General features: G+C 38.0%; 2 protein-coding genes across 2 annotated transcripts in view; one reads left to right on the top strand and one right to left on the bottom strand.

The window, feature by feature from the left end:
• The window catches only part of LOC133532832 (uncharacterized), a 40,106-nt gene that overhangs the window by 6,637 nt on the left and 9,106 nt on the right, over positions 1-24,363 (top strand). Inside the window, exons 6-14 of the mRNA XM_061871684.1 lie at positions 12,023-12,146; positions 13,004-13,130; positions 13,692-13,868; positions 14,814-14,969; positions 16,375-16,532; positions 17,517-17,670; positions 19,325-19,434; positions 21,166-21,278; positions 23,114-23,245. Coding sequence (XP_061727668.1) covers positions 12,023-12,146; positions 13,004-13,130; positions 13,692-13,868; positions 14,814-14,969; positions 16,375-16,532; positions 17,517-17,670; positions 19,325-19,434; positions 21,166-21,278; positions 23,114-23,245 — 1,251 coding nt within the window. The remainder of the gene's footprint in view (positions 1-12,022; positions 12,147-13,003; positions 13,131-13,691; positions 13,869-14,813; positions 14,970-16,374; positions 16,533-17,516; positions 17,671-19,324; positions 19,435-21,165; positions 21,279-23,113; positions 23,246-24,363) is intronic.
• Positions 3-2,692, bottom strand: LOC133532389 (uncharacterized). Its single transcript, XM_061871004.1, has 3 exons — positions 2,491-2,692; positions 2,032-2,210; positions 3-716 (listed from the first exon to the last, which is right to left on the bottom strand). Exons 1-3 carry the CDS (start codon positions 2,686-2,688, stop codon positions 626-628), a joined length of 468 nt encoding a protein of 155 aa, XP_061726988.1. The 5' UTR covers positions 2,689-2,692; the 3' UTR covers positions 3-625.

Raw genomic sequence — 24,363 nt, 5'->3', positions numbered from 1 at the left:
AAATTACATTTTTATCAGAGACCAGCATGCTTTGGTAGCTTAGCGGTAAGGGGGTGCAACTTTCGATCAGTTGTGGGTTTCAAACCTCTGTTACTTCTTTTTTTATGATATAGGAGTCTAACGAGCAGACGGATCACCTGATGGTAAGCGATTACCGTCGCTCATGGACACCCGCAACACCAGAGGCATTATAGGTGCGTTGCCGGCCTTTAAGATAGGAGTACGCTCATTTCTTAAAGTCCGGAAATACAGCAGGCGACAGTTCGACAGTTAAGCTGTGCGAGGCAGAAAGTTCCTGGAGAAATGCACAGTTGAGGACTGCCAACCATATAAGTGGTGAAGATGGAAATGTTGTCGCGTAGGGCGCTAGCGGAAAGAAGCGGCAGGGATTATTCTGAACAATACCGATGAGTTTAACGGAACTTATGTACGAAATATCAATTCATACTTACCAGTCGCTTTTTGCTGAAGGAAACACGTAAGAAAACCGGGCTAGTCGGTTTTAAAACTATAAAGACGCCTGTCGCGTTATGGGCACCTTTGCGCCCGGTATAGCTTTAGGAGGCTTATTTGGCTAGGAAGGTTGTGATTTACTGATTATTCGTGTAAAATGGTTTATTGTATACTATAATATATTTACTCGGGATATGTATTTTAAATCTTCTTCCGTCAAACAGTCGTTAGGTTGGACGCACTGGCCGGATTGCTCGACAAATCTAAAACAAAATATACTTGGTCAAGCAAATCTTGTCAGAAGCAAAAGGCGGCAAATTAGAAAAATCGCGGGTAAGCAACACTGTTTTCGAATAATTCCAAAATCGCGTGTCACCTGTGTGTTTTATCTGTGGAATAATTAAAGTGAATGCACTGAAAGAAATGTTTGCATAACTGTAACAAACATTTTGGTTACTGTTTACACAAAAATTGGGACTTGCGAACTATGTGTTATATGTTACAAAACCGTGTTTGGCTATCAGTGTTCAGTGGCTGGGTATACACTACAAAATAAGTTTTGTAAATTTATGCAAAGTTTATTTTCTTATAACCGTAGTTTAGTTATTTAGTAAAGTTACAAAACCAGTTCGGCTATTTATCTTTTTCAGTGTGACAGCCATCATGTTTGTTTACATTCTGAATCGTTGCTATTTCAAGAGAAATTTCTGTTGTCACCATTAAATACCAATATATTAAATAAGCTTGTGCATGAACTTAAGCAAAGTCAAGGTGCCTACAATACACAATCATGATCATAAATATTTGAGGTTATGATAATTACATGTTTTGGTTCGATGTACATTGCTGCTTTTCTTAGCGCAATACTGCTTTTCGAGTGTTGCCCTACTCTACTTCACTATGCTGTACACTACTACTGATATACTTTGTTTAACAGTCAAATTCGTTTATTTTGGACTTGCCAATCATTTATTTTCAAAAGTATTTATGTAACAAAATTATATTTAACCTTTGATCAACAACTAACGAAGGAAATAATATGAATCAGCGACCCAAGGAGGGTCTTGGTCTCCGAAACGAGAGCCCGCCACTTTTCCCGATCCTGCGCCGTTTCCTGCCAATTATCGATTTGAATCTGACGCAGATCCTCTTCCACATTGTCTCCCCAGTAAACTAAATGGTAAACATTAATGATATACCAGAGAATTTGGGTTGATAGAAATCGACCCAGCAGTATCAGCTCTTTTCTAAAATAATGGAAGTGAAGCTGGAATTGATATTTTTGGGATATAGTGTAGGGTGTTGTGTTTAATTTTTTTACTTTAATACTTATTAGACTGGTCCACACAGAGCGAGCATACGCGCAAGGCAATTTCCTCGCGCACAAAACAGCCAGTGTAGACGTGCTCGGCTGACGCGGCCCGCTCGGTCGAGGAAAACGCGCGCGCTGCCTCGGCCGAGGCACGTCTACACTGGCCGTTTTGTGCGCGAGGAATTGCCTCGCGCGTATGCTTGCTCTGTGTGGACCCGCCAATTTAGTATATGACATTACACACACAGTTTATATTGTAAACATACCCAGACCTACAGTAACAGCCCGGGACGCTGGTCGACAGGCAGTGCTTCGACTGCAGGGTGATAACCTCCGCGTGGGCCACCGTTTTGTGCAAAGTTAAAGCTTTCTTGAGGAATTGCAGCAATTTTGATATGTCTAGTTTGTTGTCGGATGATTCCCCGGCGATCTTTTCTAGAATCAACTGAAATGAAAAGTAGTCAAGTTTATTAGGTAATTCTTATTGTGAAAGTCAATCCCTACTAATATAAAAACTATGCTATGCCCTTCCTCGGACCTTAAATTATCTCCATGTCAAATTTCATCTAAATCGGTACAGGGTTAAGTATGTCTGTTACCTCAACAGACATACTGGACTGCAAAGAAGTAAGGTGCTTAAAAGGTGGTGGTAGGTTGTTCCAGCATTTCGTGTCATTTATTGCTATTTCATTCTAAAAAAGCCAGGATAAATATGAAAATCTTACCGATGTCATCTCTTCCGTAAACTTATACGTCCCATGCGCGTGTTTATTTAATATCATCGTCACAACCCCTAAGAACTCCTTCTGGTAGCTTCTTCTAAAGCATTCACTCGCGTCAAAATCCACTGATTCATTTTGTAAATACAGTTTACAGTTCTCGTGGAACTGACGTATTTCTTTTTGTATTTCCTCGGCGGCCATTTTGTTTGTGAAGATGGTCTCGCACGTTTTGTAGAATCTTCGTGTGTGAATGTTCGCTGTGTCTCGACGGGCCTTGTGCGGCATGTAACTGTTGCGGATGCTTTGTTCGTCTAGTAATTTTAATCTGTAAATATTAATAGCTATCGTTCAAAAGTTAGTTTTTGAAAATTCATAATTATACCGCAAAATGAGAATACGTTAATTCCTTTTTTTTTACAAGCTTTTATTTAATTTGCAATGTAACTATGTGCCCAGGTCAAATCTTGCAACTTAAATTTGATCCACTTCCCGGTTTCCGATGACGCTGAAAATTTGCATACATATGTAAGTCGGATGACAATGCAACATTATGGTACAATCGAGCTGATCTGATGATGGAGACAAGAGGTGGCCATAGTAACTCTGTGATAAAACAACGCAACCTAATTGTGTTTGAAATTTTTAGTATTGTCTGTATTAGTTGCCTGTAGAAAGAAAAGTACGGTCAGAAATAAAAGCTTGTACCAAAAATGATTTTTTTGACAAAAACTTATTTGTAATGAGCCCATAGTGTCCCACTGCTGGGCAAATGCCTCTCTCTTATTCTTCCACGTTAATCAATAAACAAAATTAAATCATATTTCTTCTGATATCCCACTATACGGTAGATCAAGATAACAATATCGCTTGATCTCTCTAACGTATAACTGCATTCCCTAGATTGGACTACGTTGGTCCAATATATGTACTAAGTAGGCAATAAACGTTGCAGTTTTCAGGACAAAATCCTAAATAGAAGAATTCCTTAGCGCGTGGCAGTAGAAATGGGTCCAGATACTCCTAGTAAACATATAGGACTGATAGGTCCGTCTGAGGGCTAAAGCTATGCGGGACGCTAAATAACATAACTTTGCTCCTTAGAAATCTAAGTGCCACGTTGCCTACGTCGGCTCAATATGTATCAAATAGAATTGAGAATAGAGGCGTATTGTCAATGTAAATTATGAAGTCAACTAAATTTACTGCCATCTTTCGACACAGGACGAAGACTCTTAGAATGACATAGGCTATATGACCTATTTCTATTCTTTCACAAATATGCGTTAAATATCAAACGGTGTCGCCATCTCCTCGAGTATAGGCCAGAGGTATATCGTCATCTATTCAAGCATACATATTTCTTGATTTTTCTAGCGACGTTTTTTCTTAGACTTTATTTATCTTATACGGAGTTATATACTATGTATATCTTTGATTTATTGGTAGTGGACGCGGGCTTCTATCCATAAAATATAAATAATAAATAAATATTATAGGACATTACTCATTACTCTCGGACTCATTCTTTTTCCTAGATTTTCTGGAATAAATATCATATTCAGGATATCAATAAATAAATAAATAAATAAATATTATAGGACTTTATTACACAAATTGACTAAGTCCCACAGTAAGCTCAATAAGGCTTGTGTTGAGGGTACTTAGACAACGATATATATATAATATATAAATATTTATAAATACTTAAGTACATAGAAAACACCCATGACTCAGGAACAAATATCCATGCTCATCACACGAATAAATGCCCTTACCAGGATTTGAACCCGGGACCATCAGCTTCGTAGGCAGGGTCACTACCCACTAGGCCAACCGGTCGTCAATAAACACATAACAAAGTAAAAGAACCGACCTTTTGACAGCCGCCACGACGTTGTTACAATTAACAGGACAGGAGAATCCCAGGTAGAAGAATTCCGTGGCGTGCGAGTCTTGACAGTAGACGCGAGCTTCTGACGAACAAATATACATTAAGATCGTGAAAAATATCTGTCATCAACATGTCCCTTTGACGCGCCGCGCACGATAGGCGTGGCGTTCAATTTATAACTTATTAAAAAAACACGAAGGTGATAAGTAATATGAAATGAAAAATCGTTACGTTTTTACGCAACTAGTGGCCCATAGATAAACACCTTAATACTAGCATATGTATTATAAAATATAACTTAAAACTATAAAACACATTATGGCTGCGATGCATTACGCAATCCCGGTGTCAATAAGCCGATAACCCCGATGGAGGCATATATAATACTAGCTTTTGCCGTGACTTCGTCTGCGTGGAATGTTAATGATGATTATCAAAACTATATGTCCTTCGGGCCTCAAACATCTCGATACTAAATTACATCTAAATCGGTTCAGAAGTTAAGCGTGAAGAGGTAAGAGACACGAGTTTCTCGCGCATTTATAATATTAGAAGGGATATAACATTATAATAATATTACACATACACCAAAGAGAATTTGAAATAGAGGTGGATTGTCAAAGAAAGTTTTGTAACCACAGTAAATTTATTGCCATCTTTTGACACATGATTGAACTTGTAGAACGCCATTTGACTTTTATCCTTATTCTTTCTGTGATTTGATTTAAATTTGTTAAATATCAAAAAGTGTCGCCATCTTATCGGGAATCGGCTAAAGGTTGTAGCGCCATCGCTCGAAACGATGCTGCCATACCTGTGGCCTTTGATCTATTAGATGGCGCCACTTTTTGATATTTAGCAAAAACACATATCAGTGAAAGAATAAGGATCAAAGTCAGACGGCGTTCTAAAAGTTTAAATCATGTGTCTAAAGATGGCAGTACATTTACTGTGGCTACAAAGTATTCTTTGACAATCCATCTCTATTTAAAATTCAAATTTGTCAAATCTAAACTTTAATACGAGACATGGCACGCGTCTTCGTGAATGACACGATCTACCCTGTGTATTGTTTATAAACCCACTAAACTAAAACACTTCTAAAGCCCGACCAGAAACATATGATCATTGTCAAGAGGGCGCTGTTATTCGCATGTATAGGGTGACAGTTCAGTTTAGTATGAAAAATTTAGTTCCAATGAAATTCCACAATATGGCGCGTGATCATATATTACTGGTCAGGCTTTACTCAAGTACTATGTGGTTTAATAGACTATTTCAGTAGGGCTCAGATGGTCGGCTGTTTATCATTTGTCACCATACCTGTCACGTTCTAACAAGTATGTAAGTGCGAAAGTGACGGGCATAGTGTCAAGCGATAAAAATAGAACCATGCTGCCACTGCAGAACGTAAAATAGGTAAAGAAAACAACCTCGAATACTGTTGGATAACAGTACCCCTAGTGTAAATAAATTCGATTTTGAAACGTGACGTACGCGTTTGCGTTTAGTCTCATTTTGTATTGGATTTAGAAAGAGCGCGCCAAGCGGGACGTTTTGGAAACTCAAAATCCTATACAAAATGAGACTTAAGGCCCTGCATCGAAAAATAACGGGATCTTTGAAGCGTGGCAGTGGCTAGCCCCGGAAACAAACAGACGTGATTTTCGGATATATGTATCTTGACTATATGATAAGAGGTATGATACTAGTCGAAACAAAAAGGCTTAAAATTTTCTCGATAGAATATAAATCCAAAGTTACATCTACATTTTTAGTGTTTACCTCAGTGCAACTAGAAAACACATCTTCATCCAGCATAATCCACTTTAAAGTAAAGGTTTTCATCTCGTCTTAAACATCATTCAACTAAATACTAACTTATTATCTTATACAAACGGATTTATTCTCGATTTTGATTTTATGAATTCAACAGAAAACGCCCATTTTACGCAGTTCGGCTTCTCTTTCTGACATGCGTCAAAGTCATAAATGCGTCCTTTATGCCAGTAATGTTAGATGGCCGTGGTGCCTCAAAGAGGTAAGACCTATGTCAAATCGCGCAGCGCTCCAAATTACGTAAAATCGACATATCCAATAAACGTTGAGTCGTAGCTCTATTAACTAGTAACGGAATCCGAGGTCTACTACGAATGGAGCTATCTTTACAGGCCTATACGTTACGCATGTGTGCGTGTTTGCTTAGCTACGTCAAAGTCTAATACTCTTTGAACAATTACAACGGGTAAGGAAATTTCGACAGCTTCTGTAATGTATCGGTAGCTGTGTGGTCGTGTAGACACCAAAGAAAAAATGCGAGTCATCTATAGACCCATCGAATCTAATCGTAACTTTTTGTTTTCTTTTTTTGTTCCTATATAATATCTATATTGCTTATTTTCTATTTTATTGTAAAAGTAAATCTTGTCTGTCTTATACAGAAATAAAGTTATTCTTTTAAATATGTGTATTAAAAGCATATTTTAATGACACGAATAATTTTATTTTATTCATACCAATTTTTGTATAGCCTAGGTAATCTTTATGTAAAACAAATATACTTATTATATAAAAAAAAACTAAAAAATTCAACACGTTTATTAGAAAAAAAAACTCGTTTGCACGGGCCGGGGTTTGAACCAGCGACCTCTGATTTGTAATCCGCATGCCTTAAGAACAATTCACATAATTTATTTAACAGGATACTGTCAAAACGTCAATGACTAATATGACTTTTCAGCAAAGAGTAAAGTAAGTATGCTTTTCAGTTTGATTTGACTTGACAAGGAGCAATAAGATTTTGCGAGATTTGGCCTTTTTCAGGTTAAAAATTATATAGAGATAACACCTGTCACCCTACCCATCGAGTTTGAAGAATACTATAATGTTAACATATACAGGATGGTTTTTGATAATGTACATCTTAGAACTTAAACTGTTTTTAATTTCTTTTTTTTTCAGATTTTAAAATTATACCGCTCTTCTTTTATACCTTAATAATATACCTTAGTCTTGACAAAGACGATTAAAGTTTTATACTTAGCAAAATCGCTTACTAACAATGTCTTTACAAAATCGCTTTCCTGTAAGTTTAGGCAACTGCTATAGCCATTTAACAGCAGTATCAGTTCATTACACTTGGTTCGGTGCTTCAACCTCTTGTCTAACTGTCTGATAATTAAAGTAGTTCCTAATAGACGGCGTTGTGCAATTATGGATATCCCGATCAAACTTTTCATTTCAGAGGAACGCGATTCTGTGTTGATAATGTTAGTCTATACTTTATTTGTCCATGCTCTTGAAACCATTAGCCAACCAATTAGCTTATGGCGGGCATTGAAGGGTTGTTCTTTGAAATCAGATTATTAAATATAATTTCAATATAAGCCCATCAATCGAATAGGCATACATTTTGGTCAATTTATTACCTATCAGGGGAATAATAAAATCGATAAAAAGAATGTAAAAGCGACGAGGGAATGAAAAAAACCGAAAAGGCAATGACAATGAATTTCGGAACAATTCGTTCCAAACTAATACACTGAATCATAGAACACCCTTAGCAACTTAATGTTATTTTTAAGATCTATAGAACGAAGTACCACACGTTGATTTTAGTTGAAACCCCAGTCCAAAGGCATGGAATGAGAACCAGGGGAAAAGAAATATGTATGTCTTTGATCAACTGTTATGATTACGATAATTTTTACTTAATCCATGAAAGTAAATAATCATTTACTTGATATATGATTTAACATTGTACATGCCCATGAAGAATACATTTTATATCAAAACACACGGGAATGAAAATCACAGTGAACCAAAGCCAGGGGAACGATATTATGAAATCGTTTATTTCAGGTGAAAGACCCATAATTACATCACAAACAATCGAAAATACAATACAAATTAACTTAAATTAAAAACAGTCAAAATAACAATTGTGTTACCTGTAAGAATAGCATATATTTTTAAGAAAATAAGTAAACTAAATGTCAATATACTTAGTAATTTACCTCTAGTTTTATGTCAACCTAAGAGCATTTATTAGAAACATATTAAGAAGTTCTAAATGTCACGGAACGTGTAGTGTGACTTCCTCGGATTTTATGATATTTTATTTTTCTTTGAAAGTGTTTTTGGAAGAATTTTATATCAAATCTTAACACTTACACCTATTCCACAATATGGTTTAAAAATTGTATGGATATATAACGACTTTATAACAATTTTAATAACATACATCTTGTGATCAGTTTTCGTGTCACCGACGCGCGTGGTAATATAAACATGCAGTACTCGGTAGAAAGTTACCTTTACGTCTGGCAGCCTTTTTAACGCTTTTTTTTAGAACAGCAATACTGTGTTGTTGTCAGATTTGCAAATGGCTGAAGGGAGAAGTGTTACCGAAAATTATTTATTTGTGTTAATTAAAAAAAAGGTCAACCTTAACGCGTCACCGCCGTGTTTGAGTTTTAAAAGTCAGTACTCATTTCACGTTATTGTTTGTAACATAAGATATACCTAATACATTCGAGATTGAGCTAATTATTTAATATTTGCAAAGTCAAAGGTAATTTTTAGGTAATACCGAACATGTTTCAAATTGTCACGACAGTGGCCTCAAAATTCTGTCCCCGCCACGGATTATTGAATCCACGTTCGTGTCATATAGACACGTGGTCGTGACATTCTCAATTAGTTTGATTAATTTAGAGGCATATTCACTCTTTAGAAATGGATTTTATTAGCTACGTTCATTTGTTATTATTGCCCAACTGCCCAAAGTAGAAAAATGGTTTCCGCGTGTATGTGGATGTATGATGTGTATCCGATTCTTTGTCACGCTCTACAGCGCTAGTATGACGAATTTCAACGTATGAGCTGTCATTCGATGTGTCGTAGTCATGGGAGTAACTTAGGCTATATTAAAAATATTGTATAATTCAAAATAGTGGAGTTGGCCGCCAAAATGCCGAAACGTCACGACTGAGGGACACTTTGTGACAACCGTGATTATGTACTCATTTTATTTACCTTTCCTGAGGGTATTAAGCTTGACCATATGCATCAAAAAATGCTTTTTATACGTAACAATATGTGAAAAATAAAAATCTTTTATGAATTTTTTTTTTTCTGGACACAATTTAAGAATCACCCTGATTGTTTGAGTAATTGTTTAAAAGTTATTAGTTGAATATTACATATTTCACTTTTTTTGGTAGTTTTCGTTGTTACCATATTACTTACTTTTTTCTTTTTTATATGTAGGTAGTTACCACTGACAACTGTGATTCAATATCATCCGAAAAATTGGTCGTCGGAAAACGGCACCCTGTATTTCCTGCCTCAACAATATATTACTAAATAAAATATGATAACTAACAATGTAATCTTACATTGTTAGTTATCACACCGAATTTAAAAAGATAGGTAGTGTTATACTTACAATTAACTGTACTATTAACATCTTCCAAAAATCAACAATAAAAATTGGCTATATTGTAGTCTCAGATTTATTACAATTTACAACAATATATTTTTTTATTTTCTAGTAGCAAGTAATAACGCCATCTTTTTTATTTTCTAAGAATTAAGTTTCTGGCCGACCGCGTATAATCGTAGTTAACTTTTGTAACGCTAGATGGAGCTTTCACCTTCACGTGCGCCGCGGACTCCGCGGAGCGCTTCCATGTGTGCGTGCTAGCGGGGAGTGAGGAACCTAGCGGGCGTGGCTTACGAACCGGTATTCACGGCTTTAGTAGGCCCTTAACGCAAACGCGTTCGTCACGTTATGATGTCGATAAAATTTACACTAGGGGTACAGACGAGAAATGGTATTTACCTGCAAAATTGTTTAAAATTACTGCCATAATCAATATCAGCATCGCGACTGGCTAATCATTTAGATACGTAATTTTATAGTACACACAAGGACGCATATACTTTCACTGCATTAATGGCAGTCGGTTATCGGTGCCGTACTTTTGAAGGTTTCATTTTTACCTCCGATAGAACGGAGGGTGACGGGCTGTTTGTGTGTTTATCTCCACAGAGGGACAGTAGTTGCGATTATTTACAGTGCCGACCAATAATACGAGTATATCACCTCCATATTTTTACGGTATATTAAATTTATTGTATTTGTGAGTGACTCCCACCTCACTACTTTATGTAGTCTAGTAGCCCTTTGTGCGAGCGGTGAGAAAAAATGGCCTCATGTAATGTTTTTTTCATAGAGGTTTTTTGTTTTAATGTAAGTCAACTTCATTATTTTATTAGATCTTTTTTAGAAATATGCTGAGGCCCGTATTTCACAGTATTTAATTGCAGTATTCATCATATATTTGTATAAAATGACTAGTAAAATATGCAATCTACAAATTAACCTATATTGTTTACTCTATACATGCTCATTACAAAACAAAGGTGATATATTATTGGCCGGTAGCTGTAGCTTGGGTTTTCGGGGGCAAAAACGTACTAGTAATTAATTAAATATCGACTTAAATTTTGTCGATATCGATAGCTAGCTATTTCTAAATCATAATAACAAATGTGAGTCATCCTTGAAATAAACAATGTCCCCGCCCGGCGTCAAATGGAAAGAGTGAGTGCTTACAAAAAAATGTGTAAAAAATATATTGTAACACTTTTTAAGTGTTTTTACAAGAAACTCCACGAAGAATCATTATAGTGATGTAATGACTTACGGTAAAACAATTACTACTATTTAATGTGGTCGTAAATTTTGTATTTTCAAATTTTGTTGCATGACTTTAGCTACAGTGGTTGAAGTTGTAATGTATATATTGACAAAGTGTATAATAAAGAACACATTTTTTTATATTTTTAGGGTTCGGTAATTTAAAATAGGAACCTTTATAGTTTCGCTATGTCCGTCTCTCTGTCTGTCCGTCCGAGGCTTTGCTCCGCGATCGTTAGTGCTAGAAAGCTGCAATTTAGTACGGGTATATAATAAATTAATCATGCCGACAAATGGTAAAATAAAAAGTAAAAAAAAATCTAGGGTACCTCTCCTACATGTGAAGTGTGGATGATTTTTTTTCACTTCTAACCTATGGTGTCGTGTCGTTGGATAGGGATTTCAAAACGAATAGGAGTCTTCTGATGCATTTAATGATGAAGTGAATATTTTCGGAACCAAAGTACCTAACCAAAAATATGAAAAATAATAATCGTGAAAACACAGCTTAATAATAAAGATATCCAATACAAACTGTAACGAACATGATCATTTAAGTCGTTTTTGAGTTGGCACAAAAAGTCTTCGCTTCTTAGTAAAAAGTCGTAACAGAGCGCTGCGATGGTACGCCCCTTTGCTTGTTATGTATGTACATGATACTTCCTAAGTGTAAGATCTGAGTGGACGCTCGAAGCGGAGCGTTCGGCGAGGCGTGCAGCGTAGTGTCGGGATCATAAGTTATTTGAGCAGCGTGCACTAATGCCGCTCCTATACGTTTGCATTTATTTAACTTGTACGCCGCTCGCCCTGCCCCGCTGCACGTCCAACTCGAGCGTCACAACAACTTGTGAGCTCGACGCCACGCTGCACGCCCCGCCGAACGCGCCGCTCGGAGCGTCCACTCAGGCCTTACACTTACTCCCTTTATTTTGTTACAGATTCGAAACCATTCAAATGCACGTTCTGTCCGTACGCTTGCCGCGACTCCTCGACGCTGCGGAAACATAAGGAAAGGCACATGGGAAAATTCAAGTACTACACATGCAGCGTCTGTAATGTGAGGTAAGATCAAAATATACTCTGACAAACCCACTTTGTCAGTATATAAAGGCTTCTTTTTCCTAGTGTTTGTCTTGGCTAATTGCCACGCTACCGCGTATCTAGCCAAGTTCAAAGAAAAAGGAACTAGGTGGGTCCACAAAGAGTGAGCATACGCGCGAGGCAATTTCCTCGCGCACAAAACGGCCAGTGTAGATGTGCCTCGGCCGATGCTCGCTCTGTGTGGACCCGCCTACTGGCGACGCAACCGTGTGTTATTACACGAATAATTTCAAGCTACTTTGGTCCCTTCACAACTTGAAACCTATTAAACCTGCACATAAGATCTCTCTGCTTAGCCTTAAGATTGACTGGTAGAGAATGCCTCGTGGCACTAAGTCCGCCTTTTGTACTATAAGATTGTTTTTCTTTTGTGCAATAAAGATTAAACCAATAAATAAATAAGACTTGACTAGTTTTTACGTACAGGTTTTATTATATTGGCTTATGATGTTTTTCACAAATTTGGTTTGTTGTTAAAAATAGCAAAGTCACATCTGCATCTGCATTGTAACAAAGATTTGGGGTCCGCTTGGCAACGAATCCCAAGTATCGGCGAAGGCAGTAGTTTTTACGAAAGCGACTGTGTTGTGTTTTGTGTTCCTGCCGGTGAGTAAGATTGCCAGAGCTCAACGAGGGTGCGGAGTGTTAGGGTCGGCAACGCGCATATAACTCCTCTGGAGCAGGCGTACATAGGCTACAGAGGCTGCTTACCATCAGGCGGGCCATATGCCACCATTACATATGCTTGTTTGCCACCGACGTAGTACAAAAATACTATTTTAAACTTTCATGTGTAATAACGCTTATGTTACTTCTAGCTGCGGAACGAGGGCCACATTGAAAGTTCACATAGCGGAGAAGCATTTCAACATCGACATGAAGAGGATGGAGTGTGACGCCTGCGGCCAACGGTTCAAATTGAGACAGACGTTGGTTACCCATATTGTAAGTAGGTGTACTCTAGGGAGGGTACAAACTATTCCAGGAGGCTTCGTGTTAAAGGTCTCTGCCAAATCAAAGCTACTCTGAAGGTATACATAGCGAAGCATTTCGACATCGACATGATGAGGATGGAGTGTGACGCCTGCGGCCAACGGTTCAAATTGAGACAGACGTTGGTTACCCATATTGTAAGTAGGTGTACTCTAGGTAGGGTACAAACTATTCCAGGAGGCTTCGTGTTAAAGGTCTCTGCCAAATCAAAGCTACTCTGAAGGTATACATAGCGAAGCATTTCGACATCGAAATGATGAGGATGGAGTGTGACGCCTGCGGCCAACGGTTCAAATTGAGACAGACGTTGGTTACCCATATTGTAAGTAGGTGAACTCTAGGGAGGGTACAAAGTTTTCCAAGAGGCTTCGTGTTAAATGACTACCATATCAAAGCTATTCTGAAGGTATACATAGCGAAGCATTTCGACATCGACATGATGAGGATGGAGTGTGACGCCTGCGGCCAACGGTTCAAATTGAGACAGACGTTGGTTACCCATATTGTAAGTAGGTGTACTCTAGGGAGGGTACAAACTATTCCAGGAGGCTTCGTGTTAAAGGTCTCTGCCAAATCAAAGCTACTCTGAAGGTATACATAGCGAAGCATTTCGACATCGACATGATGAGGATGGAGTGTGACGCCTGCGGCCAACGGTTCAAATTGAGACAGACGTTGGTTACCCATATTGTAAGTAGGTGAACTCTAGGGAGGGTACAAACTATTACAGGAGGCTTCGTGTTAAATGACTACCAAATCAAAGCTATTCTGAAGGTATACATAGCGAAGAATTTCGACATTGACGTGAAGAGGATGTAGTGTGACGCGTGCGGTTAACGTTTCATATTTAGGCAGACGTTGGCTACCCATATTGTAAGTAGGTGTACTCTAGGGATGGTACAAACTATTCCTGGAGGTTTTTTTGATAAATGACTCCGCCAAATCAAAGCTACTGTGAAGGTATACATAGCGAAGCATTTCGACATTGACATTAAGAGGATGGAGTGTGACGCGGTTCAAATTGAGATAGACGTTGGTTACCCATATTGTAAGTAGGTGTACTCTAGGTAGGGTACAAACTATTCCAGGAGGCTTCGTGTTAAATGACTACCAAATCAAAGCTATTCTGAAGGTATACATAGCGAAGCATTTCGACATTGACGTGAAGAGGATGTAGTGTGACGCGTGCAGCCAACGGTTCAAATTGAGACAGGCGTTGGTTACCCATATTGTAAGTAGGTGTAATCATTCCTTTATATGTATAGACATATAGACATAGAATTTTTTTATTTAACACCACATTGAAACATGTTTACAGGCAATACTACAAAACATTACAAGCCTTAAAATGAAACTTAATTAGGCACAAATTTAGTTTACATGTAGATATAAAAAACTTTTAAAATTATGATGCTAAAAAGGAGCGAACCTCAGCATGTGTTGCAGCAGGCTTACCTACTACAACGCTGGTTTTCAGGCCGACCCTTCGTACAATACGAATTTACTTGCTGCTTGTCGGAAACTGTATAGGGTTCGTGTCAAATGTCCTTTGCAAAAACGAAGTTATTCTTAAGAGTATGATATAAATATTAAATCTTACATGTGTTTATATTTTCCTAATCGAATATTTCGCAGCAAACCGTCCACGACAAGTCCAGATCGGCGAAATGTGACATATGCGGAAAAATTCTCAGCAACAGAGGCAATATGCGCTCGCATTTACGGACACACATCAGCCAAAAACCGTACAAGTGCACCTTCGGGGGATGCGGGAGGAGGTTTAAAGACGCTGTAAGTATGCACATATTGTTAGTCAGGTCATAAGTTCTGTCAAAAAGGTTTTACCTGATAAAAAAGCTATAGGTTAAGATCCCTTATTATTCATACATATGGTTTGGAAGATTATTTAGTGCTGTATTACTAACATTATAATTAAACGTAATTTTCTCTCACAGTTTTGCATAAATCTATGTAATTTTCAGAAAAATGTTTTTAAAAAACATGCAAAAACCACGCGACCTGTTCGAGGTGATTTTGATCCCTAGTTATTTAATTTTCTTGTTTACATGGTTGAGTCTTACATAAAATAAAAGCTGGATCTTTTATCTTTCTTAAAATATATAATTCATGTGTATTGGTATTGTCAAACTGCAACTGTACGTGTTTTACCAAACCTACTCGTAGGATGGCAGTCAAAAGTATCACTGAAAAGTACCCTAAGTTTGAAAGGTATTACAAGACTTGTCGGAGAACTAACTGCTGGTGATAAAATAACGTTCTAATAAAGTAGGTTCATACAAATAAACGATTGTACCTATTTTATTAATGTGACACTGATTTTTACTCCCTTTGGTAAAGTATAATTGTTCACAATCCAGCCGCGTATTTGCGTCTACAAGTAGTAAATAAAGACGCGATCTAAATTTTAAACTAATTATATTACATTTTGGTCAGTATAAAACAAGCTTTCAAATCTTGGATTTTTTTATTTTTTTATCAGTCAAAACCTTTGTGACAGAACTTATGACCTAACTAAGTATGTATATGTATGTTTGTGTATTTCTTATGATTGTATTGTATCATCTATACCACATGTTTTTTCACCACCTACAGCTTATCTGCTTTGCCTAAAGGTTGACTGGTAGAGAATGCCTTATGGCACTATTTTCGCCTTTTGTACAGTGTGCTTCCTTATGTGTAATAAATAACAAACAAACAATTCATTCAGCAAATATCCCACAGTAGCAATATTGTTACTAATATGGAATCAGTGAAATATTAGATACTTTATTAGAGATGTATACAGTTTCTAAATGTCAAATTACACAAAAAAACTATGATGAAGAAAATACAAACAAAATACTAAAATTCTTTACAGATGTAAAAGTCTCTAAGTGTCAGATATAAAATATAGTTTAAATAAAAAACAGGCCAAGTGCGAGCCAGACTCGTCCGTCCGTCCGTCTGTCACCAGGCTGTATCTCATGAACCGTGATAGCTAGACAGTTGACATTTTCACAGATGATGTATTTCTGTTGCCGATATAACAACAAAAACTAAAAACAGAATAAAATAAATATTTTATCCCATACAACAAACATAATTTTTTTTGCCGTTTTTATAATTAATGGTACGGAACCCTTCGTGCGCGAGTCCGACTCGCACTTGCCCGGTTTTTTTTTATATATTTCCACAGAGCAGTCGCGGCAAGCACGAAATAAAGCACTACCCAGAACGCCAGTTCCCGTGCAAGATTTGCGACAGGCTATTCACTAGGGAATATCGCATGCGCCGACATCTGAACACGCACATGGTCAAGGTCAAGAAAGTCCAGTGTGATTATTGTGGGGTCCGGTGAGTCCCTTTCTTTATAGCACTTATTTTTAAAGCTTATTTAACACCCTCCCTCGCACCCTCGTTGAGGTTTGGCAAGCTTTACTCACTGGCAGGAACACAACACTATGAGTAGGGTCTAGTGTTATTTGGCTGCGGTTTTTTGTAAGGTGGAGGTACTTCCCCAGTTGGGCTCTGCTCTAGATCTGGAATGACATCCGCTGTGCTGTGCCCTACCACACAAAGCGAGATGACATTCACAATGCCTATACCATTTGGCGGTCAAAGTATGAGTATTGGCATGTTAATTTATTTTATTCTGTTTTTAGTATTTCCTATCACCACACCTTATAAAATAAAATCCCCTGCCGTGTCTGTCTGTCTCTTCTATTGTTCCTCGCGTTGTCCCGGCATATTGCCACGGCTCATGGGAGCCTGGGGTCCGCTTGACAACTAATCCCAAGATTTGGCTTAGGCACTAATTTTTACGAAAGCGACTGCTATCTCACCTTCCAACCCAGAGGGTAAAACTAGGCCTTGTGGGGATTGGTCCGGTTTCCTCGCGATGTTTTCCTTCACTGAAAAGCGACTGGTAAATATCAACTGATATTTCGTACATAAGTTCCGAAAAACTTATTGGTACGAGCCGGGGTTTGAACCCGCGACCTCTGGTTTTTTTTTTTTTTTAATGGTAGAGGAGGCAAACGAGCAGACGGATCACCTGATGGTAAGCGATTACCGCCGCCCATGGACACCTGCAACACCAGAGGGGTTGTAAGTGCGTTGCCGGCCTTTAAGATGGGAGTACGCTCTTTTCTTGAAGGTTTGAAGGTCGTATCGGTCCGGAAATACCGCAGGCGGCAGTTCATTCCACAGCACGCACGCTCTTACCGCTAGGCCACCAGCGCTTCTTTCGTGTAACCCGTGGAAAGCTGCAGCGGGTCGCTAGTGAAATGTTAATATCGATTACTCCGATTTTTTTTTTAATTACCTCATTGCTTACAGGTTCTACAACAAAAATTACCTAAGCACCCATATACAAAGAAAGCATGGCAGAAAAAAACAGAAGTACGTGTGCGATCTGTGCGGGTTGGTGACTACAAATAAGCCTAGCATAGTCATGCACATCAAATACGGACACGACCCCGATAAGCTTAAGGTACAGCAAATCCATTAAATAAATAAATATTATAGGACATTATTACACAAATTGGCTAAGTCTCACAGTAAGCTCAATAAGGCTTGTGTTGAGGGTACTTAGACAACGATATATATCAATAAATAATAATAAATATTATAGGACATTATTACACAAATTGACTAAGTCCCACAGTAAGCTCATTAAGGCTTGTGTTGAGGGTACTTAGACAACGATATATATATAAAAATAAATAATAATAAATATATAATAATTATTATAGGTCATTATTACACAAATTGACTAAGTCCCACAGTAAGCTCAATAAGGCTTGTGTTGTGGGTACTTAGACAACGATATATGTAATATATAAATACTTAAATACATAGAAAACACCCATGACTCAGGAACAAATATTCATGCTCATCACACGAATAAATGCCCTTACCAGGATTTGAACCCGGGACCATCGGCTTCATAGGCAGGGTCACTACCCACTAGGCCAGATCGGTCGTCAAAATTAGCAAATAGAATTTGAAATAGAGGTGTATTGTCAAAAAAACTTTGTAGTGACGTAAATTTACTGCTATCTTTTGACAACTTTTAGATTGCCATTTGACTTTGATCCTTATTCTTTCACTGATATGTGTTCAATTTGTTAAATATCAAAAAGAGGCGCCATCTAATAGATCAAAGGCCAAAGGTATGGCGGCATGACCTTTAGGTATTGCTCGGTAAGATGGCGCCACTTTTTGATATTTAACACATATCAGTGTAAGAACAAGGATCAAAGGCAAATGGCGTTCTAAAAGTTTTTGACGACTGGTTTGGCCTAGTGGGTAGTGACCCTGCCTATGAAGCTGATGGTCCCGGGTTCAAATCCTGGTAAGGGCATTTATTCGTGTGATGAGCATGGATATTTGTTCCTGAGTCATGGGTGTTTTCTATGTATTTAAGTATTTATAAATATTTATATATTATATATATCGTTGTCTAAGTACCCTCAACACAAGCCTTATTGAGCTTACTGTGGGACTTAGTCAATTTGTGTAATAATGTCCTATAATATTTATTATTTATTTATTTATTTAATCATGTGTCGAAAGATGGCAGTAAATTTCTTACCACAAAGTTTTCGTTGACAATACACCTCTGTTTCAAATTCTCTTTGCCATTCGCTTAGCACCCTTGCATATAGGTATCGGCAATATTAATATTAATTAGTGTCCGTCAGATTTTTTTTGCCGAAACCGAAGCTTTTGGCTCTAGTTTCGGCCGAAACCGAACTTGTTAAAATCGTTGAAAAAATTTCATAAATCCGCTTTTATACACATATTAAGATTGCGACGACCGTCCAGTGGCGCCCTCATTAGGGGAATTATTTTTTCCCAATTAATCTATTAATTTCTGTGGGTATACATAAATCAGTATATTAATATTGTTGTCTTACTTGTTCCCCAACTTTTGGTCTTTGTCACATAGTTTAGTTTCACAGTAAGAAGTACCGTTTCGTAAATCTCGGCCCTGCTGAAAAATTTTAGGCCGAAACCGAGACTACGGCCGAAACTTGATTTTTTGTTCGAAACTAGCCGAAACCGAAACTGAATCTTCGGTCGTACACTTATATTAATCATAATCATCATAATATGGACAAATTTTAAATGGTTTTTTTTAGGAAATAATATGCGACATCTGCCAGAAGACATTCAAGAGCGATTTTAACTTGAAACTTCATTATTGGAGAGCACATCAAAAGGAGTACATGATTCCGCGCAAATTCAAAAGGTAAGTTCTATCGCTGGGGACACTAGAGCGTTCGGGCATTCTCGGTTCCATTCGGTTCAGCACTTTTTATAGGCATCTGGGCTGCTAGGTTATGTAGAGAAAAAAAAATCTTAATAAAATCTGAAAGGTGACTGAAAAAGTTGAAATATTTTAGGCGCAGCTTTGACAGCTGAATTAGAATTCGCTCTAAGACGTAATACGCTTTGTGGTAACTAGCTGTCAAATCATATTAAACGTCTCAATACCTATAGCACTATCGGAATAGAACAAACCTTGAAATCTCTGGAACAGTCCTGAAATTCGGTGTATATGTAAATTAAAGGCCCCTTTTTCACGTCCACACCATTTGACATTTGGGGACCTCTTGAATTGCAGCCATCTTGGAAAATGTGTACCATCCAGACCATCTTCGAAAAACTCGCGTAAATCTACGTTATCTAGAAAAATATGGTGTAAACAACATTAAAACTTATTAAATTCTACACGAAAAAGTTCTCGATATCCTTGCCGAAAAAATACATCTTGTGATAGAAAATACTTGCTGAACCTAGGTTTAGCGCTTATACACTTCCAGGAGTCATTATCTTTATAGGAAACTCGGAGGGATAAGAATTCCACTTTTTTCTATACATTTGTACATGATCTACCCCAATATCAACATTTTACTCGACTGCGACTTAACCAGAAAGTAGGGTTATGGGTTTAAGTACGGATGATTCAGTACACCCTGTAGCTTAGGTTACTGGCCGGATTTTTAAAATAACATATCGGTAGATTCCTCTTGACGTTCACAACCTGTTTATACTTGTTTTATTAGAGAAAAATCAGTACAGCCGCCTTGAGAGAACGTCGAATATTAAATCATATTTTACCATCTAGCGCCTAAATTATTGAGTGAATTTCACTAAAACAGACATCAGTAGATCCATAATTAGTACACGAGTGCTATGCAATACAAATTCACTAAAATTAACGGAGGAAAAATGTTTAGGTCTTAAATTTTCACATAAAACCCATAGATTCTGAGAAATATAGGTAAGAACAAAAAAGGCGTATACTTCTCAAGATGGCGCCTGATCCTCGTGGTTCAAATTTTAAGAAACGTTAACATGGATCCCAGAGATTGTATGTGTCGAATTTGATTACTGTCACTATTGTTTGAACCCCATTTAAGATCTGTTATTGCAATCACAATATTTAGACCTTAACATTCTTCCTCCCTTAATTTTAGTAAATCACCAACGAAGCGGCAGCTGACGGCTGACGCTGATTCATTACACATAGCACATAACCATTTTACGAGTTTTCACCCGGGCGGCTATTGGTCATGGAAATCTGTTCCTGGCTCGCGGTCTAATGGTCTCCTGCAACAGCAATAATGTCACGTGTACGTTGCACTTTTTAAAAACATTACATTCCTTTGACGACCGGTCTGGCCTAGTGGGTAGTGACCCTGCCTACGAAGCTGATGGTCCCGGGTTCAAATCCTGGTAAGGGCATGTGTTCGTGTGATGAGCATGGATATTTGTTCCTGAGTCATGGGTGTTTTCTATGTATTTAAGTATTTATAAATATTTATATATTATATATATCGTTGTCTAAGTACCCTCAACACAAGCCTTATTGAGCTTACTGTGGGACTTAGTCAATTTGTGTAATAAAGTCCTATAATATTTATTTATTTATTTATTTATTTATTTATTGATATCCTGAATATGATATTTATTCCAGAAAATCTAGGAAAAAGAATGAGTCTGCAGTACAACTGAAGGAGGAGCCGATAGACAATGGTTACGAGGGCGGAAGCTATTTCGAAGTCGCCCCCAAAATAGAACCTTTGGATGGTAAGTTATATAGATCTGTACTCTACATCTTAAGAGTCCCCGGCAAGCTCGGCTGAATTTCACCCCCCCATACAAACGGAGTTTCGCTTTCATTTGAACAGTATTGAATTGTAATGAAACTTTGCACATGATATATGTAGGTTGCTAATAGCAATAAAAACTAATTTTTGACTATCATGATGAGAAAATAAACATACTTTTGACAGCAAATTTATAGTGTATTTTTCAACGTGAAATAAAGAAATCTAATCTAATCTTTCAGCCCTAGATATACCTCATGTGCAAGATTTTCATTTTTAGCTGTTTGTTATTCAATGTATTTTTATATTTTAATTGTATTTGGTAATGTGTCATATGGGTTGCTATACCTGAAATAAATTATTTGTAGGTATATTTGGTTTATTTTTTATTTATTTATAAGGAAATAGAGCAAAAACGAGTATCTGAGGCTACATAAACTAATTAGAGCCCTAAAAACACCTTATCCTACTGTACGTACAAACTCTCAGAGCAATCTAGCTGGTCGTGTTAAAATGAGACCGTCACTACGTTTATATGGAGAACCGAGCGTGCTAAGGACCCTTAAGGGAAAACATTAGTGGTAAATAATTGTTCCATACAAACGTTCTCGACATTTAACTCTCTAGATTTTGGCTCTAGAATATTTTTATTTTTAGTTTTGCATACATATGTAAATCGGATGAAAATGCAATATTATGATGACATGGAGCTGATCTGATGATGGAGACAGGAGGTGGCCATGGGAACTCTGTGGTAAAACAACGCAATTTAATCGTGTTTGGGGTGGTTAGAATAGTCTCAATGAGTATTAGTTGCCTGTGGAAAGTAAAGTACTGAACTTCAAAGGGCCGTCACAATAGATCACTACCTGATCGACGTGGCACTCAAAGGCCCTCAAATACCAATAATAATAATAAGGCGTAGGGATGTGACGACCCCATCGCCCGCTGGTTTTACCAGTGCAATCAGTCAACGCAGGGCAGCTTGTGGCGAGCTGTTGGGGACTAGCGACCTCACGTACCCGAGTGCTCCTGGGGAGTTCTGATAGCCGCAAGGAGGGTGGGTGGGACAGGATTCTCTGCCTCTGGCTTGCCTTAGCCGGCCGGCCAGAGTGGAGTCGTTAGAGCTATAAGCTCCAGGGGTGGAAGTGAAAAATTGCATAAGACGCGAGTTGGCACAGTGGCTGCTCGCAGCCACTGGGTAGGGCGCGGCGCACACCTCTCGACAGCCCTGAGCCGCTCACACCGGTGTTGCCCTTGAGCCATCCTAGATGTCGCTTTTTGTGGGGGCGAGTCACCGTCTGCCGGAAATAAAATTGAATACCGTTTTATTAGGCAGGCGTCCGGTTTTTTATCCCATAGCCCAGTATTTAGTCCATCGCTTTCACCCAATAGCCCAGTTCATTTTAGATTCCATCAACCCGGAAATAGTCCTTACACCCTGGCGGGTGCTGCCTCTGCGTGCGTCCCATGACACGGGCAAGGGCAACATCCGCTAGGTGTACCCCTTACATTTCATTAAAGTGTCAAAAGGGCCTCTACGTGTTGGCTTCGGCTCCGCGCACGCCTCCCAAAGGTCCGGAACACCATTGTTCCGTGATGGGAAAGACATACAATAATAATAAAAGCTAATATAAATAGTAATAGTAATAATAAAAGCTTGGACCAAAAATTTTATTGTTGCCAAAAATCTATTTGACTTAACTCTAGTTCAGAATAATTAACATTTTTATTTGACAGTCGAATATCCAACCTTGATATTGTCCATTATTATTTTTTCAGACATTTTTCTTAAATAATATAAATATTTTGTAGAGGAACAGTTAGAAGAACAGACCATGGCTCCTGAACCGGACATCCAGATCCAACTCGAAGATATCCCCAACGACGTGCTGGAAGAGTTCATCACTCCAGTACAGAAGGGCCATGAGGACAGAAGGCTGAAATGTGAGTACAGTCAGTAGGGCGACACTCCTTCGGGTAATATCGGCTCCGTTCGGCTCAGCATTGCTCCGAGCAATTATTTGGGTTGGCAGAACTGGACGTCCGTTTGCGTGCACGACCACAGATAAGATAATTTGAATTTTGACAACCCTAAATAGCCGAAAGGGATAGTGACATACATTAGAAAAGAACAGCATGATTCGTCCCTGAATCGCTGTCAAAGTTGGGTTTTATAGGAAGTGTGATTTCTGTAAGGTAGTACTGTTATTTATTCTGTGGTACTGGCAGACTAGAGCCTGTGTTAACTGTAGGGGGCAGCACTGAAGCCTGTTTAGATTGAGGAGCTTCAGAGAGCGGTGTTTTTGAAAAATCATACCGCTTTTTTCTTAGATTTAACCAACAGTTGTAATTCAATAACCGGTTAAAGTGACCGACCCTTTTTATGCAGGTAAGTTAACCGTAAGGCCCAGCTTGAAAACTAACGAATATACTAACAGTGCATGAGCAGTGGCCACGATAGCCGCATGACTAAAAATACGTGAGTTAAATCGTAAAATGTGCTTAATCATCATCATCTTCCTCGTGTTGTTCCGGCATTTTGCCACGGTTCATGGGAGCCTGGGGTCCGTTTGGCAACTAATCCTTAGAATTGGCGTAATCCCTAGTTTTTACGAAAGCGACACCCATCTGACCTTCAATTTAATTCATTTCAAATATACTTTATTCATGTAGGCCTATCAACAAGCACTTATGAATAGTAAGACAGTATTACATATAATTATCTTAATCTAATTATCAGAGCAATTTATTGATGTTGTAAATATTATTCCTAATACTAATGAATATAATTCATAGATCAAATACTAGTCTAGATTGTTTCTAGAATAAATTCTAAATGTCAAACAAATATAATAAAAACAACAAAGGAAATACATGCATTGGAATATCCATTTCATCATCATTATTCACATCCCCTATATGTGTATATATGTGTATAAACTTCAACCCAGAGGGTAAACTATGCCATATTAGGATTAGTCCAGTTTCCAAACGATGTTTTCCTTCACCGAAATGCGACTGGTAAATATCAAATGATATTTCGTAGAATGTGGTCAATAGTT

Source organism: Cydia pomonella, chromosome 27, assembly GCF_033807575.1.
Source record: "Cydia pomonella isolate Wapato2018A chromosome 27, ilCydPomo1, whole genome shotgun sequence".
NCBI lineage: Eukaryota > Metazoa > Arthropoda > Insecta > Lepidoptera > Tortricidae > Cydia > Cydia pomonella.
Note: the sequence above shows the minus strand (reverse complement) of the source record. Positions and strands in the feature narration are given on the sequence as shown.

Coding starts and splice junctions, on each gene's coding strand:
- LOC133532389 (XM_061871004.1), bottom strand. CDS start 2,688: ATGGCCGCCGAGGAAATACAAAAAGAAATACGTCAGTTCCACGAGAAC. Junction 2,211..2,490: donor TTACGGAAGAGATGACATCG/GTAAGATTTTCA, acceptor TTTTCATTTCAG/TTGATTCTAGAAAAGATCGC. Junction 717..2,031: donor GGCTGTTACTGTAGGTCTGG/GTATGTTTACAA, acceptor ATTTTGTTTTAG/ATTTGTCGAGCAATCCGGCC.